This window comes from Bombus fervidus, chromosome 10, assembly GCF_041682495.2.
Source record: "Bombus fervidus isolate BK054 chromosome 10, iyBomFerv1, whole genome shotgun sequence".
NCBI lineage: Eukaryota > Metazoa > Arthropoda > Insecta > Hymenoptera > Apidae > Bombus > Bombus fervidus.
Genome location: NC_091526.1, coordinates 9,593,944 through 9,613,842, shown reverse-complemented (window position 1 = coordinate 9,613,842; position 19,899 = coordinate 9,593,944). Strand labels below are relative to the sequence as shown.

At 35.7% G+C, this 19,899-nt stretch overlaps 2 protein-coding genes across 2 annotated transcripts; both read left to right on the top strand.

Moving 5' to 3' along the window:
* The first annotated feature begins 2,428 nt into the window (after positions 1-2,428).
* LOC139991619 (odorant receptor 46a-like) lies at positions 2,429-10,262 on the top strand. The gene is made up of 9 exons (XM_072011869.1): positions 2,429-2,806; positions 3,690-3,765; positions 3,833-4,182; positions 4,675-4,876; positions 4,960-5,115; positions 7,997-8,121; positions 9,143-9,347; positions 9,436-9,591; positions 10,030-10,262. Exons 1-9 carry the CDS (start codon positions 2,445-2,447, stop codon positions 10,075-10,077), a joined length of 1,680 nt encoding a protein of 559 aa, XP_071867970.1. The 5' UTR covers positions 2,429-2,444; the 3' UTR covers positions 10,078-10,262.
* A 672-nt stretch (positions 10,263-10,934) lies between these two features.
* On the top strand, positions 10,935-19,869 carry LOC139991618 (uncharacterized). Its single transcript, XM_072011868.1, has 14 exons — positions 10,935-11,296; positions 11,681-12,019; positions 12,260-12,461; positions 12,543-12,717; positions 12,807-12,845; positions 15,037-15,250; positions 15,688-15,889; positions 15,971-16,126; positions 16,689-16,744; positions 17,860-18,216; positions 18,528-18,866; positions 19,020-19,221; positions 19,311-19,466; positions 19,736-19,869. The coding sequence occupies exons 1-14, from the start codon at positions 10,935-10,937 to the stop codon at positions 19,784-19,786; spliced, it is 2,850 nt and encodes a 949-aa protein (XP_071867969.1). The 3' UTR covers positions 19,787-19,869.
* Positions 19,870-19,899: the final 30 nt, after the last annotated feature.

The following is a 19,899-nucleotide window of genomic DNA, read 5'->3' as shown; positions in this document are numbered from 1 at the left end:
GTAGAAATTAGTGGACAATATTATAACATACAAATTGCAATTCGAGAATCATTTATAAAGGTAATTAAAGAAAATAGCAAGAATGCAGAAGGGAAGGTAAGCGAATTTAGCCATTTCCTTACACATCATATCCTCCTGATACACATCCCCATTCCTAGAATTGCAGAAATTTTGTGCTTATGTTTTTAAACTTTTCACTTATTCACTACATACTTATCTTAAAAGATAAGATGTGAAATAATGGCACAAAATTATTATGTTTTACAGTTTATTTAAATTTATTTATAAATTCATTTATATTACAAAGCACAGAACAAATACTATTTTTGTAACAGGAATACCTCTGCATTCCTATTTTCATGGAGTATGAATCATTCTTCGTGTGCAGGGTGTTTTTTCGTCCAGTCGCGGGGAGACGGTCGCGTAGGAGCGCGTCAACGGGAGTCGTAAATTCCCGCTACGATTGCACGAATCGACACCACGAATTAGACGATCCCCTTATTTCTTGTGGGAGAATAAGGGGTGATTGGGTTGGAATATAACTGGACTTCACAGTTATATTATATATATATTTATTTATACTGGATTACACTACTTGATGTGAACAGACCGTGATTGGAAAGCGTGGATGAACCCGAAGGTTGCTAGACGTGGTAGTTATAGAGGCGAGAACTTGACTGACATGTTAGAACTTGAAGTTGACTGTCCGAGGACTAGTAGAACGGTGGACTTGACTGTCCACTGGATCTTAGAGCAGTGCTTGACTGTCTGAGGGTTAGTAGAACAGTGATTGACCCGTCTCGTACTATTTAGGAAGAAAGCTCGTCGTGGGTGTATCCTTGATGAACTAAGAACGCGGATTCGTAGTTCACACTTTTCGGTAGAAAAGTGAGGGTAACGATCCGCGATGCCCATTGGGTATTCCCAATGTTAATGTATTAAATACGAGGGGACAGTCCTCGGCAAATATGAATCACGTTTGTTTCTGTCCTTGGGAAAAACCCATTACCTCGCTGGGCAAACCTTCGCTTTCTCCGTAATGAGTACGAGCGTGCAATAAACCTAAGGACCCATTTAAGGGACCACTCATAGACCGAATGTATGCAAAGAATATAACTTTATTGTTAACAGATGTGGGCTATGGTGATTCCTTGGGTTTATTGCGGGTCAGTGTGACGATGTGCAGGCCTCGGCGGCCTGACCATGAGGGACGTCGCAGGTACCGACTCACGCGACGTAACACAGGGTGTTCGGCTACAGGTGTAAGAAATGAAAAAAGGTGTAAAATAAGAATTTTCTGAAATAAGTTTTCTCAAAGTGTCCCCAGCTTTCTTCATTTGGTATCATTTTTATTATTCATTTGTCGTAAGTTAGAGCTTCCTCAAAATAAACGAATCGATTCCGTACAAACGATGTTGTGCTTGTGTACAATAAATGATAAAAGACTCGAGTTCTAAGATAAACGGTTATCCGAAGAAATTCATAAAAATGTAACTTCGCAAATGGCACTGTAACACACGATAGACATTACGATAATGATACGGTGCGTGCATATCAAGGTAGGCGAATGTGGACAATATCTTTCTTGTGAAAAGAAAGCTTTCTATAGATACCATTCTGTAAAGATATAACTAATCCTATAGTGGCCAGTGTTTTATGAAATTTCTCTGAGATCTCTATCTACACGATTATACAGTATTTTTTTCATTTAAAAGTCGAAGAGTAAATAAATAGCCAATTGTGTTTTGGTTGGAATTTTTTTTGTTAAACGACGAAATAGTAACCAACAAATATAATTTCCGTTTAGAAAAACAATGTTTCTACAAATTTAGGTGACCCATGAACACCGCGGGTTCAAATAACGCAACTGCAGTTATACGCAGATCTTTTTTTTTTTTTTTAATTTTCGAACACTCATTTCGAAACTTTCTTCCTCGCTGGTGCCATTATTTTAATGTATCCTCTGCTATTAGAAAATCATAAAAGACGTGTAGTTTGCCGTTGATTCTTCATCACACACTCGTGTACATCATCAAAGGATTCGCAATTGTTTCTTGTAACTTTCTTAATACGATTTTCTTTTCTCTAACACATAGTGTAGCATATAAAATAAGACTTACGGTTAACACTAGGATATTATTAAACGTACACATTGGAATACACTTTGCAAAAATACTCACAGTATTCAAAATATATTACCCATTATGATATCTAGTAAATAAAACAATCATTTACCTGGTTTATCGTTTTCCATTTATTTAATACACACTCGTGAAAATATGAATTTGCATAAATATTAATTACACAATTAGTCAATGTTTCCAATGTCCGTGTTGTTCAAGGGCCTACTGTACTAATGACATAATCGACGAAGATTATTATATAATAATAATCGACTTATCTTTCTTCTTCAAACTCCTGTAGAAATTCCTTCCGGGTGAAAAATGAGTATTCTGCAGCCAGCTTTTAATATATTAATCGTCTGTGGATGCTGGATACCACCGTCTTGTCGAACATTCTACGGAAAGTTGTTGTACGCCGCATACACGGCGTTCGTGATTTTTCTATTGTGCAGTTTCTGCATCTCGCAATTTCTGAACGTGATACTGAACGTAAGAACGGCGAACGAGTTAAGCGACAGCTTCTACATGTTCATCGCGTCCATTCTTTCCTGTTGCAAGATCTTTACGCTTCTGGTGAACCATAAAGCGATTAGAATCCTCAGCAGGAAGCTCGACGAGGAGCCTTGTAAACCAGTAGACGAGCAGGAGATTACGATCCAAAGAAGATTCGACAAAAGCATCGGGTATATGATTATTTTCATTATTATATAGTTTCTTCAATTATTATTTAACACTAATCTTATTATTTAACTCAAATGAACGGTCTCAAAATTTCATTTAAAAATCAATGCTTGTTAATATAAGAATTTATCTCAGCGTTTCTTATCTTTTCTCGAGGAGATTCTACCTCGAAGAAGAAATTTCTTGGCTGTTCGTACAATCCACGCTTGCTCGCTAACAAACAATTCAGAAATGGACTTAGCGGCAAACTTCGTATTTTATGATATTTTCTAATACGAATATTGTATGCGCGGTATTTTTCGGATGCCGAAATTATCGCTATTATGTAATTCGCATTACTTTTATTCGAAAACAGCGAAGAGATGGCTAATTTAAAAAGAAAGAAGAGATTCTTCTAGCCATTGTGCGCGGCATATTAGTTCTTTAACAACTTCGTGAGAACCAAAAAATTATTTTCGCCGTGATTTGCTATAAGGATTACGCGTTAGAACTTTCAAGATCTTTGAAGATGAATATTTCCATTTCCAAAAACTGAAACACGTATAAACAATATATTACAAATTACGCATCGTGAAAATTTCGAAGAAATCGCAAGAAAGTCGATGTACACTGCAAATACCTTAAAAAGAACCAGGAATCTCATTAACAGGCTATTTGGAGATAATGTGGATTGTTAAAAGTTAAAATAAATTGTTCTAACATTGTTAATTTCCTCCGCCATATTTCGTGGAAATGGTGTATGTACATTCTTTCTCGCTAAAAAAAAAAAAAAAAAAGAAAATCATATTTCATTGCTTTTCATTTAATCACGTGATAGGTGTATCTTCTACCATTTGGATTTTTCAATTATAGAAATCGAAGATAACTGAATTTGACTAAATATAGCTTCTTAAAGAGAACTACAAAACCCTTCAGCAGAAATCGTTCTTTATTTTTTATTATTTCTTCTTTATTAGAACAAGTGCACAATCGCTCTGGATTTTCAATCAGGTGTCAGCTTAGGTAAATCGATTGACAAAACTTTATAGGCGTTTTACAGGTCGATCACGATCTACTACACGATTATGGTGATGCTTACGGTTGCCTGTATGATATTATTTTCGTTCCTCACTGACTTCGGCGACCGGAAGCTCGCGTACAAAGCCTGGCTGCCTTTCAACTATTCTGTGTCCAATTGCTATTACATCGCGTACGCTCATCAGATCATCGCACTGATTGGCACGGCGCTTCTAAACGTGGCCTGTGATATGCTGGTTTGCGGGTTACTCGTTCACGTCTGCGGCCAGCAGGAAATCCTGAAGCATAGAGTAAAGGAACTGAAGAACAAATCGAGACCTGACATTGGAAAAATCGTGCGTTTTCACAATTATTTATACGGGTCAGTGTTATCCATTCGAATAAATAAATAGAACTTTTTTTTCCAATAATTAACATAATACATAATAACATAAAATATTATAATTGCTTTCTTCGTGTAACTTGTGAATATACATATAAAGAAAAATATACATTGCCATTTAATACATACAAGCTGACTTTAGCTTTTTATGGAGAAAAAATTAAAAAAAGATATACTTTCATATCGAGCATTAAAATTGTAATTTAATTTTAATGAAAATCGTAACAAAGAGTATTAATTGTTCTACCCCCCTACATTAGACGTGTAAACATACGATATTTAGTTAAGTATATATTTATGCATCTACTATCGAAAAAATCTTATTATAAAATTTATGCGCGGTATATATTAAAATTTTGTAAATCATAAGACATTTTTCTCGTATTTAACCAACATCGTACAAGTGTATTTTTATTTCTTCATAAAATCTTCTTCAAACAAATCTTATATTCGCGTTATGTTTAAACGCAGATACGTTTCGATGATACAGCAGAAGTTTCAAGAAATAATAGGTGTTCAACTTCTATCGAGCACCTTCGTGGTTTGTTTTATCCTGTACGAATTGTCAAACGCGCCAGTGAACTCCAAATATTTGCAATTCGTCCTGTACCTGACCTGCATGATGACACAGGTCTTCTTCTACTGCTGGTATGGAAATCAGCTCAAATTAAAGGTAAATTTCATTGAACCGAGTCATCTGATAAAATTGAAGGTGCTCGACTATGGATTATAATTCGACGATATGCGAAACAATAGAGTGTCGAGGTTGTGAATGCAATCTTTGAGGTGGATTGGATATCGTTTGATAATAGCAGCAAGAAGAGTTTGATAAACGTAATGAGAAGAGCCACGAAACCGATCGAATTGACCTGTGCCTACATATTTACGATGGACTTGAAAACTTTCGTGGACGTTAGTACATAGAATTAAATATATATAGTCATGAAAGTATTTGGATATATATACTATAGGAACCTGTTATGAGCATATTACGTATGTTACAAAAAACATTTTGAAATTGAAGAGATGAGTTGTGACTAGTCGTGATCATTAAATTGCCGGTTTTTATACATTTATGCGTATAAGTGCACAGAATGCACATAATTTGTGAAAGTATGCAAAATGTTCAAAGTATAATACTCTTTACATGTAATGTACATCTGGCAAGTAAAACAGTGTTCTATCTATGTTCCATTTATTTAACAATGTTTCTAAAAATATGAATTTACATAAATGTTCACAAAGTTTCAAACAAAAATTCCATAAAGTTTTCTATATGTATATATATGTCGGAGATGAAAGGACATCCCCCCCTCCCCGTTGGAATTCCTTGGAGAACCCATAATATTGTAGCCTTTACAAAATAACCCAAACACAATTATTCGAGACTTGAGATAATGAGCTTAAGCTCGAGACGACAACTAGTCGCCTAACGTAGCCGCGGTCAGGAGATGAACGTTTCACCTAACAGAGCTATAGAATTGCATAGCTTTCCTTTAAAAAATTAGCCCTACCGACACTTAACAGTAAACATTGCAACGGCCTCGCGTGTGTGGGCTCGCCACACACAGACCCTATTCTTCGGGCAAGATGATCGCTAGATGTCGATGCATCATTCACAGTATATGTTCAGCTAGCCTGAGGACCCGCTATAAATCTTAGGATTTAATTAACTAAGGTCCTTCAAATTGACAAACAGCCTTTATTCTATCAACCAGTAAATCTGTCACCTATTGCGGGAAGATACGGGAGATTTGCTTTCCTCACGTACGACGCTTCGCTCTAGGAATACTCTCTCGAGGGCGGCTAGCATTCTTTTCTAACCATCAACATAGAAATTAACCAATTAACAGCAACGTCCATTTCCCTTACCTTCCGAGCGGAGGCTTTCCTTGACGAATCCGATGATCTCGTGCCCTTAGGCACACCCCATCATAGTTTTCCTCTGCAGCGTCATCGTGACGGAAAGTGATTCCTTTTCTTGCAGTCTCATCAGTCAGTTATTTAGTGTCTGTACGATCGGTGAATAATCCACGTTTCAATAAAGAGTTAGTCAAGTAATCCTTGTATCGCGAGAAGTAAGTCGAGTCCGACTTAGACTTTGGAACAAAGTACATCTGTTATCCCGTTGACCGCGGATTCGTTATTGAACCTAAAGTCATTGTGGTTAGTGTCTAATTACCGCGGCCACTTGCCAATCTTGTAACACCCATACTTGGGTTAATAAACGCTACCTCGATGTGTGACAACGATGAATAACTCCAGTGAGGATTCATTACACGCCCCTAACCCAAGTCTTAACGATAACCCGACATATATATATATGTATAAATATGTACATAACACATATAATATGTTTATCAAATTTCTATACTAATTGTAAATATCCAAATACTTTTGTGAATCGGTATAGACATGTGCCTCACAAAGCAAGGATTCCACTGATTTATTAATACGTTTACGTTTCTTACAGATACTGAAAATGTCGTACTCGACGTACAATTTGCTCCAAAGGACGAAAGAATCTTAAAATACGAAGATTTCCGTAAAAATTAAAACTGATCGTCACAGGCAAACAGACGCGTTGAATTGTTGGAATTCGAAGTTTTTTGAATGTCGAAATTAAAAATTTGGAATTCGAACAATATTCCACACCTTTCCGCAGGGGACGATCGATGCTAATTTTTACGTGTTACCTTCAAGAAACGCTAATACAATGAAATCTGTCCAACGATATGTAAATCATGTAATTGCCACGCTAAAGATACTAAAATTCAACTTACCTTTATACGAAGCCTGCTTCATATTCTCTCGTCCTCTTTTCCTTCCAAAATGAAATTCCTATCGATACTCGTGAACGTTTTTTTGTCGAAATAAAAGAAATGTCTATGTTCTGTTCCATTCTATGTCTATGGCATCTGTTCAATTTCTCTGCTTGCCAGTCGTTAAATATTTAAACTTGTTGCTTTATGCATAAGATGATATAAATTCAAAAGACTCGAAAATAAATAGTTGCGAGGAATTTTAAATTCCTTCTGCACGTTTTCCATGCATCTGCCTGGAAGTACAATAATAATATAGTCCATGCAACAGAAAGGGGAAAGTTTTATAAACGATAATCTTCGTGCGATACGTATCGATATTCCGTGTCTATACATTGTCGCACGCTATTAAATATATTATACGACAACGCATTTCGTTGACATTCGTCTCTTTCTTCTGTTACATTTCCAGTTTGTCAGTATACCGTACCAAATAATATCAACGGTCTTCGGCTATTGTAAGGAAAAGTTCTTTCAAGCAAGTGTTAAAAAGAAACGCTCGTGTCGATCGGATACTTTGTTATTATTTTCAGAAGCTAATCTCTATATCTATTAAAATTTACTATTATTTCCAAATAATCGTTATTTTCACAGGAAACTTTGCTTTTCAAGAAATCATCGGACGATGATTAGAAACGTCAGAGGCGAGGAAGAGAACTATATTAGTGCAGAAATTTAAAGATACAAAAATATCTATAGGAACGAGCAATCGGCGTAGAAATTTTAAAAACTGAGCGATGCATCTGTTACGATTGACATATCGTTTTTTGACAATATGCGCCTGTTGGCGACCGCCGTTGCTATCGCCATTAAAAAATGTTGCGTACACCGTCTACCGTTATTACGTGATACTGTTGGTGTATGGCGGCTCAATTTGTCAATTCATCGATCTAATATTCATCGTGGAGACCTTAGATGAGTTCTGCGACAATATTTACCTAACTCTGACGTTTTTCATTTCGTGTCTCAAGATGTACAGTATATTGTCCAATCGTAAGAATATCATCGTCATAACGGATATGCTAGAGAACACACCTTTTCAGCCAGAGACGAAGGAAGAGATCGAGATTCGAGAAAAGTGTGAAAGACAATCCAGGTAAATATTTTACATAATATAATCTTGGTATTGAGAGCAAAAGTGTACCAAACATTTCTTTCTTTTTTGTGAACGTAACTTTACAGTTTTCATAGATTCCAATGAACGTTATTAAATCATACAAACGAGAAAGAATTAATTTTTTCAAATCAAAGAATACGTTACATTGTAATGAATACAAATACGTGTATTTTAGACAGAGAATTATCGATTTTGTTGCGTGCCGAACTTAATCCGCTTTGCTCTCGACGCCGCAATTATTTTCAATAAATTTGCTCTTAGTTCCTATAATTTTCTATATCATTCTCGTATATATAATTATCAATAAAGATAGATATATTCCACATGTCATTACCTATCACCTTACGAATCGCCACAGATCGAACGCGTTTTATTACGCACTTCTAGTTGAATCGTCAGTGGTGATAATGTCGGTGTTAACATTGCTCGGTGCATTGTACAAAGGCGAAAGTCACAAGCTAGCGTTTCGAATGTGGTTACCTTGGAACGATACTTCGACAGCCACCTATAGCTTCATCTACAGTCAACAAATTTTAATTCACGCCTACAATGGTCTGCTGCACGTTGCCTGCGATAGCCTCATATGGACGTTGTTGATGTTCGTCTGCAGTCAGATCGAAATCTTTGGATATCGCTTGAAGAAGATCGAACAAGGCACGAATGATTGCGAACTGTGCATTCGTTATCATAATCGAATCTATCGGTACTGTATACCCTGTATTTGAGCGTTTCATTTTCTTCTACTCCCTTAACTGAATAGAATATCGCAATTTACAACCGTACAATTCATATAAGACGATTTCTTTGAGTTTCGCGATACAATTATTATCATTCTACGTATAATCATTGCAACTTTTGCATTCAAAAAATTTAGCGAGTAAGCTAGAAGCTCGTTGCACAGTTAAGGGATTACCGATATCGAGGAACAATATTCATATTCGATAATATATCAAATAATATCATATATTTCGTAATTCGTTCGTCGACGAAACAATTGCAGATTCGCCACCATGATAAACGAAGAGTTTAAACTGATGATTTTCGTTCAGTTCGCAGTGAGCACGCTGACGATATGCATGAATCTTTACATCTTAACGGGAACGAATGTCTCGCTCGAGATGATTGTGAAAATAATTATGTTCAGCAGCTGTATGTTAACACAGATATACATTTTATGTTGGTACGGCAATGAAGTTGAGCTGAAGGTATTTCCCTTAACGATAACACAACTATCGTTTGGTTGAATCTTCTTTGGTTAAATCTTTCTAGTAACGTTGTCTTTTCTTCATTTAGAGCCTCGAAATTTCCAATATGATTTTCGAAATCGACTGGCTAACGCTCAAGGAAACCACTAAACGGGACTTGTTAATGATCATGATGCGCGCGAGATCTCCCATACAAATGACTAGTGTTCACGTGGTGACGATGAATCTCAAGTCGTTCGTGATCGTTAGTATGGAAAGAATCGACTTTTTTTTTTTTTGAGTGACTGACGCTTCCTTATTGTCTAATAATCGCTAAAAAAATCAGATAAGTCTATCGCACAGTTTTCTACCCTCTGCACCATACGAATTGCGAAACTAAAAACTTTTTCATCTTATTGGATATTTTTTCCAGATGAAGTCTCATAAAGAAGTAAAAATGAATTAAACACGAAAATTTCAATTCTCCCTGTAAAATAAAAAACCAATATACCAAGAACCAATATACGTAACATGTTCCTTTTCCAATAAAAGTAGACATTGATATTACCAATAATATACCTCACATTTCCAGTAATTGCAAAAATGAGAAATTCGATACCAGACGTTCCGACTGGTTTGATAGTTTTATCATCAACGTATAATCTGTGTTTCATACCATCATACGAAATTCTCTTTGTCGCAGTTGTTGAAAACTTCTTATTCGGCGTACAATCTGCTGCAAGGTATGTAGCAGAGGCTAGCGAGCCAAGCAGCAGCTTCTCGCGAGACGAATAGAGGCACGACCCTTTCATCGACACACGCAATGGAGGAATGTAGAGTATGTGAGAGGAATAAACGAAACAATAAATAATATACAGGAGCGTTACGTTTATAACGGAACTCTTTCCTCTTTTACCATTAATTTCTCTTCTCTTCTCTCGAAGAAGCCTGAACACCTTTTAAATATTTATCTACGGATAACGACCATCGCGTTCCATTCTACACGCTGATCATTTATATTTCAAGCAAACCGCCGTCAATATCGCCATCGATATTAACGACGTGTATCGTGAATTCACGTTTAAAAAAAGAAAGGGGAAACAGCAAGACATAGAATTATCGGTATCTTGTTTTGTAACTGTTGCAAAAGTAATTGCGCGACTGCGTACTTTGTAACGGAAGATAGTGGTTTCCAAGGTAAAATCTAAAGGTACAGTTTTTGGTTTCTAAAGGTACACAGATTAACTGGTTCATTTGAGCGAACTCGATCTAGTATTTAGGTACTGCGTTATTGGTAATATCTTTCGGCAAAGAATCGGAATATACTTTGTGGATATTCATTTAAATTCATATTGTTATGAAAACAACCGAAGGAATGAGACCTATAGAGATTTGTTTCGCATATTTCTGCATACTATGTGTATTGCGTGCATTTTTTCGTGTTTAAATTTCCCAGAAATGTGTAAAAACTTGTAATGTATTAATTATTAACTCGCTTCTACGAACGCGTACAATATTGCTTTCGATTATTATTTTTTATTATTAGAATTATTTTACGTTTGTAAGCACATCGAGGATTATAAGAAACAAAGTTTAGAAAAATTCGAAATGCACACTTTACGTTGGACATTCGCGCTTTTTACTCTGACCGGTCTTACACGACCGTCCACGTGGAAATATTTATGGAAAAGAGTTTTGTACAATGCTTACACGACCGTCGTGTTGCTGTTGCTCTTCAGTTTCGAAACTTCCCTGATTCTGGATCTTGTCATCAACGTGGATAATCAAGATGATTTTAGTGAAAATTTGTACGTAACGCTGGTTCTGTTCTCCAGCTGTTGCAAGGCTCTCGTGCTACTAATTTATCGAGGAAATATTGAAATCTTAATGGGCGTTTTGTTAGAGGAACCTTTCGCACCTGTGAACGACGAAGAGATTGAAATTCGAACGAAATTCGAGGAACGAATCGAGTAAGTTGTTACTGTAGTTATAGTACGATAAAGATTAAAATAGCAGTCGAGCCTCGATTAATGAAAGATTTGAGAATGATCCCTTGTCGGAAAAATCGAGAAACGAGAGTAGAAATTGAGAGAAATTATTACATTTTTATTTAAAAATTTTTCTTTTCGTTTAACGTCGATATTTATGAAACAATTTAAAAGCGTTTGCTTCTATTTAATATTTGTAAAGCAGCTCAAAGGTAAATGTTCTTTTATTCAAGCGAAAACAAATTTATTCGATTGTCCAGAAAATTCAATTATTCGAATAGCGTGCCATGATTAAAATGCAGATAATCGAGGTTTCGCTGTATTTGTAAAACGTCAATGGTAGAATTAATTGTATTACATTTATAGATGGAACTCGAAAGCTTACTCGTTTGTACTTCACTTCTTCGTGGCCTGGCTATGGATAGGCGCATTTCTTACAGACTTCAGACGTGGAAGACTGAAATTTCGAGCCTGGATACCTTATGACTACGATTCACCGCTTCTCTTTCTTCTTAGCTTTATTCATCAAATCCTGGCCACGATGTTCAGCACGAATTTGAACATCGTTTGCGATTGTTTGTTCAGCGGTATACTGATTCACATTTATTGCCAATTCGAGATCCTTGAACACCGTATGAAAAACATTACGACGGACAAAAATTACTCGGCGAAATTCTGTGCGCATCATCATCACCGCATATACAAGTTTGTTTTAATATTATGTTACTACATAAGTAAATATAAGCAAATTTCTCAGTCTTCGTACATTAGAACCTTCTTCTCCTTCGCAAAGTTACCTAGATATTAAGCAATTAATTTTCAGAATCCCCTGGAAAGCAAAATCTTTAAATAGATTCCTTCGAATGAAAATTATTTCTGTATTTTTTTTATAAATGAGCAGACTTTAAAAATACATGATTACGCATCTGGGGAAACAAATTACAGATTCGCATCGATGGTGAACGATAACTTCAAAATGATCATGTCGATGCAATTTTTGATAAGCACCGGAGCCGTGTGTTTCAATCTCTATCGATTGTCGGTGATGGAATTTGGCCCAAAATTTATGGAAACAGCGACCTACACGTTGTGCCTGCTCATGCAGGTGTTCTACTACTGCTGGTATGGCAACGAAGTCAAACTGAAGGTACGTTTTACTTGTGATCTAATGGTCTTGCTAGGGGCCAAATTGCGAGATATTCTAATTTCAAATATTTCCGTTCTATAGAGTCTGGAAATTACTAACACGGTGCTGGAAAGTAATCTACCATTTTTAAACGACAGCTCGAAGAAGATTCTTTTACTGATGATGAGACGCGCGTTAGAACCTATCGAATTCACTAGTTGCCATGTCATCTCCATGAACCTCGAATCTTTCGCTATAGTCAGTATCAAAGAAACAAGTAACGCTTTAACCCTTTGACAGTGTAACAAAACGACGAAGAACTCAGAAAATGATTAATTTTTAATTAATGATTAATTAACATATTAGAATATAAGGATGATATCAATCAAAAGAAACGATTGGAAGGTGATTTTATTATATTTTCCAATTCTTGCCACACTGTTCAATAATCTTTGAAACAAATGGACATTTTTACGTCTATTGTTCCGCTTTAGCGCGTATGTGTTCCTGTTTACGTGTAAGTTGTAAAGTTATTGTACTATCTCGTAACGTAAATGGAAGTGAAATTCGCAAGACAAGCAAAGATAAAGAATTCTAGTATTATATTTGACTTGCTTGGATCTTTTTTGGACTATACTGTCAAGGGGATTCTGTTACCATTAGAAAGAAATATCTTCACAGAAATAGTTTCGTTATTACCTTAATAATCGTCTCTCTATCGAATGTTTTGTTTGTGACAGCTGCTGAAGACTTCCTACTCAGCGTACAATTTGCTTCAACAAAGTAAACTAAAAAACGACTAAGAACCATCGTATTTTAATCCGAGTGTAATACGAAACATGGACTACTCACATGCAAACTAATACAAATATTCTTTCTTTTATGACACACATCAATAAATCAATATGTCATTTCCCGTCCTGCTTTTTCTTTTGCTTGCAATAAAAATCAAAACCATTTTTTGCCTAATTAGCGCTCTGATAAAATTAGAAATGTCAACATTAGTTGAACAAGCGTCGTGCTTTCTAATCAGTAAAGGTAGATACAAAAATAGTATATACATAATAGATATACAATATATGGCATATTTCACAGCCTATCAAACGTCTGACAATGAGTTCAATTAGTTATTTCTAACTGCAGTTAGCGCGAAAATTTGTCATAAATAAGTGAGAAAGAAAATAGCTTAGCTTGACATTAATATGCCACTGACACAAATAATCCTACCTCAATTTATCTTCCCTTCTATTCACTGAATCTTCCGGTATTCTATCCTATAAGCAACCATAATTAAAAGTCGTCTTCCCTGTTCGATTCTTGAAACGTAACTAAACGCGCATAAGCTGGCGATAAAAAGTACACGCGGTATAAAAGTAAATATATAAAAGTAAAAAGCGGGCGGTAATATAAATGCACGTTAGAAACAGTGGAAACGTCGTCATTAAAAATGTAATTACATAAGAATATACCTACACTGCTCGGGACGATACCGGGTTCAAGGTAATCAATCAATTAGAATGTAACTCGTCGGTTAAACGACACACGCTATTACGTTTAATGCCACCACACAACATTTATATTTCAATCCAATGAAGTGAACGGAAGCTGGAAATAAAAAATAAAGAGAAACGACCACTCTATAATAGTGGTTTTTAAAAATGTAATTTCTTGCATCGTCGCAGCGCGGTAACATCGATAATGATGATAATTACATGGGAGTAAATTCCAAGAAGGAACTATTCCATTTAAGGCAACATAAACATTTCGTTCCCTTAGGGTTGTTAGTAGCATCTAATGCTTCGAACGATACAGTTGCTTCAAAGATAGTCTTTACTTTCATATTCTCATCTTCAATGCTACATTTGGTTGGAAATAACTTTTTCTTTTGATCAATTAAAATATACCGTAAAAAATTCCAGCTAGTGATTATTGCAAAGACTGATAGTACAAGACCTTTCCTATCACATCGATATTTCCTAACACGAAGTGTTAAGTAAGACAAATTACACCGCAAATATTGAAAATGCACGTACTACGATGGACATTGAAACTTTTCATCGCCAGCGGATATTTTCTACCGCCTACGTTGAAGTCCCCGATGAAACGCTTTCTCTATAATTTATATACGGTCTTCGTGACGTTGTACATGTGGAGCTACTGTCTCACGCTAATCATGGAAATTTGCTTCAACGTGGAGACGCAGGACGATTTGAGTGAGAATTTTGGCATAACTGTCACGGCATTTCTCACGAGTTGCAAACTTATGAGCTTAATCATAGGGCGAAAAACTATCATAAATATGTTGGATCTACTGAAGAAGAAGCCCTTTGTGCCAGAGAACAATGGGGAAGTAGAAATTCACGCGAAATACGACAATCTAATCGAGTAAGTTCTTTCTGTTCGCTATAATATGTATAGTTGTAAGGAAATTATTTAAAATATCATTTTTTCCCTTTTTTTTTTTTTAGAAAAGTCGCGATGTTTTATACGATCCAAGTCACATTTTGTGTGCTTGCTCTCATAGGAACGACATTGATGAGTGATTTTAAATCGAAAAAATTGATGTTCCGCGCTTGGATTCCTTTCGACTTTACCTCCTCGTGGTTTGCGTTTTCCATGACGTTCATTTATCAGTTAGTGGGTTTAATTATCATAGCCACTGGTGTCAGTATGTTTGACACGTTATTCGCTGGCCTGTTGCTTCACATCTGTTGTCAATTCGAGATGCTCGTTTATCGCCTGCACAATATCGAAGGAAATGCAATTCAATCGTTAAAAAACTGCGTTCGGCACCATAATACAATATTCAGGTTTGTTACCTGTGTGCTTTTATTTAATGAAAGTAACGAACTAACGAAGCTAATTGAAGGTTACGGGAGAAGTTGTATTTTTATTGATTTCTTATTTTACAACTAAAAAGAAATATTTTAACTTAGAATAGTTAAACAGAAGAGCCTGTCAGGTCGAAAGACATGATTGGCTATGTTCCGAGGAAACCAAAGGTATTAACAATATTTTGACAGCTACAACAAAATTTTAGAAATGAAGAAAGAGGGTTGAAAAATATACATATATCGTGTCTCAAAAATCAATAAAAAGAAATTTTAATGCCGCGGGATTAATCGACAACATTGGATTTTAACGATGCTCAGTTGTCAGAAAGTGGGAAATGTGATTTGTCACTTTTCTTACCGGCAATCTTCAATTAATGAAAACAGTGAAATAACACTTATCTCAATTATTTCAGGTTCGCCGAAACAGTAAATAATTTTTTTAACAAAATGATGTTCGTGCAATTTATAGTAAGCGCAGTCGCGATATGCTTTACCCTTTATCAACTAACAGGAGCAAACGACAGTTTGCAATTAATAGGATGGACAGCGTTCATGTTTTCCGCCTTAATTCAAACTTTTTACTTTTGTTGGTTCGGAGATGCAGCGAAAGTAAAGGTAGATAGATACACACGTAGATATAATACGAGTTGTCGTTTCTTCTTAAATCCATAATTTGTGAACCTTTTATCTCTGTAGAGCCTCGATATTTCTAATATGATATATCATAGCGATTGGCCAAATTTCAGCAACGAAGCCAGAAAGATGCTTGTGGTAATCATGGCACGTTCATTGACGCCTGTTGAGATTACAAGCGCCTATATTTTACCAATGAACTTGGAATCTTTCAAAGGTGTCAGTATCTATATAGAAATACATTATTTGTACAAACTAAAGACTAAAAACAATACTCGGTAAACTGAGTAATTCGCCGTTGATTTGGGAAAGAACAGTTCCCCCAATTTTGTCCAATTTTTGTATAATTGACTCAAATATGACTGTCAATCTTCCAAACTATTCTATCCTTTGTAATAGGTGGTCATTGTTTGAAAATTATCAATTAACAATGAAAATTCAGTGCACGTATTGAATTTAGACCTCAAATAATGACAAACGATACTAATTCGAAAAATATTACAAAAAATTCTGGTACACTTGGATTAATATAGCTTATTGCAATAAGCTAATAATGTAAAGTCACGCGATTAGACTTCTCATATCTTCCAATTTTTGTTCTCGAAATAATAGATACACGAAATGATACTGTAAATATTCTACAAAATAATCTTACGTTGATTGCCGAATGTAAGATAACATTCACTGACGTTAACGACAAATGTTACATTCTTTTTCCAAAAACATACTTATTTCGTGGTTTACTAAAATTGTGTTTTATAAAGTGCCCCGTTTGTCGTAGTTGATGAAAGCTACTTACTCGGCGTATAACATGCTGGTACAGAATAAGTCGTCGCGGTAGACCGTGTGCGGAGAATTAGTGGCCTTAGCATATCCTTTCGTTCCTTCGTTACACAATGGGAGAATTATGATAGAGGAAACAAAAAATGAATTATTGAAACAGCGCAGTAAATTATGTACCATGCAAGCACAATAAATTTCAAACACTCAAGTGAGATTATAACAGCGGGATTTTCGCGAATAATTTTCCACCTTATTTTACTAAGAATGTTTAATAATTTCAGAGTAAATCCGATTCGATGACTATCAATTGAAAAGACCAAAGACTTTATACCGGGATTTTTCTATCGAGTTACGATCAGATGCCGAAGGATTTTCCATTTGTTGTGTAATTTGCTTCGACAAAACGATACAGGACAATAAGAAGCATCTTCTAAATCGAGAGTATTTAACACTAGGAAACACTAGCATGCGATCTAGTTTAAATGCGTTTTTATATTATACACGTCAATAAAGCTTAGAAACAGTAGCACAGAAGTAATAGAAGTACGTCGTTGTTGAAGCTATTTGCATTTCTTTCCTCGTTCATTTTTTTCTTCTCGAAATAAAAATAATCGTTCTTGAAACGACTGACTCTGCACGACGCAACGGTCTGTAAAATGACAATTTCAAGGTAGTTAAACCTAATTTTAATAAGAAATGTGAAAGCCGGAAGTAGGGGACGAAGCTATTGCAATGTTTTCAGAGGTATTATACCGTATGTCGTGTCGTTGCATCATTAACAAACATAATGACATGGAACGATTTGCAATGGGGTAAATGTTCCGCAAGAATATGGGTTCTATTAATACGATATATGAACTCGTGGATATTCGAAGATAGCCAGTGATATCGAAGACGTTTAGAATTATATTTCACACGACACTCCTTTCATTCGTATTTGTGCAATTTGTGTTTCACTATATCAACAAGAAGTTATTTATTTTACTTTAATAAAGTAAATGATTTATTTTTCTATTGTGACGAAATAATTGGTGTGAACGATCGCTACGTTTTATCTAAATTTTCTTTTTCAATAAACAAATTAGAAACGATGTAAAAGCCAAGTAGACACGCAAAGAAGTATTTTACGTCAGCTTTAGCCGATGAATTCCAATAAAAATGACTGTGCGCACGCTACAATTTTCACGTGTTCTACTTTCGATCGCCGGTTGTCTGCCACCAAGTTCGTGGACATCACCGTTCACAAAATCTTTGTACAAATTTTACACGTTGTTCGTGTGGCTTCTAATATTATCTCTCGTGTCCGCTCAGATTTTAGATATAATTATAAATGTGGAAAATCAAGACCAATTCAGTGATAATTTTTACATCACTCTCGTGGTATTCGTCAGCGGCTGCAAATTGAGTATTATGTTAAAGCATCGTGAAAGTATCTTATCTTTGATCGAGAGCCTCGAACGCGAACCTTTCTCGCCGATGAACGACGAAGAAGAGAAAATTCAAATGAAATTTAACAAAACAAACGAGTAAGTACCTATACGTACTACTTTTCAGAATGGGTCAGAAACAATGAACATTTTTCAAATTTTCCCAGGCAGGGACAAAATTAATTTTTGAATGCACGAAAAGCAGAGATTTGAATAAAAATATCTGTTTAATTTCTTTTTGTCGCTGCTTGTCGTCAGTTAAGAGAAATGCTGTTGAAAAATGTGGTAATTTTGGTTAAGAAAAAATTAACATAGACAGGAAGGGTTTGATGTGAAAGAAACAGTATGCCAGTGAGTCAAATTTTCCAAAGGATGAAAACGTTAGACAATTGAAATTAACATTCTTACAGACGAATTGCAATTTGTTACACGATTCTGGTGGAGGTGGCTGCGATATGGATATTCGTAAGAGCGTTCCTCACCGACTTCAAGAAGAGAAAACTAGTCTTTCGAGCTTGGTTACCGTACGATTACTCGGATCTGTTGCCATACACGTTCAGTTACACTTACGAAGTTGCCACTTCGTTGCTGTGCTCTTGTCAAAACGTTGCTAGTGACACGCTATTCGCTGGCTTGCTGATTCAAATTAACGGCCAGTTCGAAATACTCGAGGAACGTCTGAGAAACATCGAGGAGGACTCGAATTATTCGGCGAAGCAGTGCGTCAAACATTATCAACAAATTTACAAGTTCGTGTCGAATTTATCATCTATTATGTTGTGCAATAAGTTCGTTTGCCTTTACGTGCGAATTTATTTCACATCGAACATTTTACCAGCTTAAAAGGACAACAAACAGGTTTAATAAAACTTATTAACAAAGCATATGCTGAATTGCTACAGATTCTCTAAAACGGTGAACGAGAAATTCAAAATAATACTTTTCTTGCAATTTTGTACGATCGCATTTACGCTATGCTTTAATCTCTACCGAATGACCAACATAACGATGCTTTCTAAATTTCTGGAGGCGTCGCTTTTCCTAATTCGCATTATAGCGCAGATACTGTATTATTGTTGGTTCAGTAACGAAGTGAAATTGAAGGTTCGTTATCGAAGTAGAAGAACAAGACAGGCATAAATATACCAATTTTTGGTATTTTAAATGTTTCGTGCAATATCTTTTCACTGCAGAGCCTTCAGGTGCCTGCCATGATATTTAAGAGTAATTGGACATCGTGGGATACGAAAACAAAGAAGATTCTCTTAGTGATCATGACACGAGCGACAAATCCTATAGAATTTAAGAGCGGCTACCTGGTGACATTGAATATCGATTCTTTCGTAGCGGTTAGTATTTAAATATATTAATATTCCATTTTCATCAGCGTGCATAATTATCTGTCGAATTATTTCTCTTAAAAAAGCACGTTTCAAACTGAACTTTCTTCCTTGCACATTTTTCGCCACACGTTCTCTTCGAATAACGCATAGCTCGAGAGCGAAGTAATCAAAGAGAAATTGAAATGATACACCGTGATAAAAGCCTACGTATTACGTCTGACTTTATAATGCGACATTTTAAAATCAATCCAAAAATCGTTGCTTCTTTATTACAGCTGATGAAAGCCTCATACTCAGTTTTTAACTTGTTGCAACAAACTAAATGACGATACGAAGTGAAAGAGCAGCGGATCTTGACATTATGTCTTTGGATTTTTCCGGATGAGTACGTTCTGCAAATGTACCGAGGCATGTAGAGTACATAGCAATAAACTTTATA

Excerpts from the sequence above, each read along its gene's own strand:
- LOC139991619 (XM_072011869.1), top strand. The coding sequence starts at position 2,445 with ATGAGTATTCTGCAGCCAGCTTTTAATATATTAATCGTCTGTGGATGC. Across the intron at positions 4,183-4,674 it reads TTTCACAATTATTTATACGG|ATACGTTTCGATGATACAGC; the intron begins GTCAGTGTTATC and ends GTTTAAACGCAG. Across the intron at positions 9,348-9,435 it reads GCAATGAAGTTGAGCTGAAG|AGCCTCGAAATTTCCAATAT; the intron begins GTATTTCCCTTA and ends TTCTTCATTTAG.
- LOC139991618 (XM_072011868.1), top strand. The coding sequence starts at position 10,935 with ATGCACACTTTACGTTGGACATTCGCGCTTTTTACTCTGACCGGTCTT. Across the intron at positions 11,297-11,680 it reads AAATTCGAGGAACGAATCGA|ATGGAACTCGAAAGCTTACT; the intron begins GTAAGTTGTTAC and ends TTACATTTATAG. Across the intron at positions 12,020-12,259 it reads CATCATCACCGCATATACAA|ATTCGCATCGATGGTGAACG; the intron begins GTTTGTTTTAAT and ends AACAAATTACAG.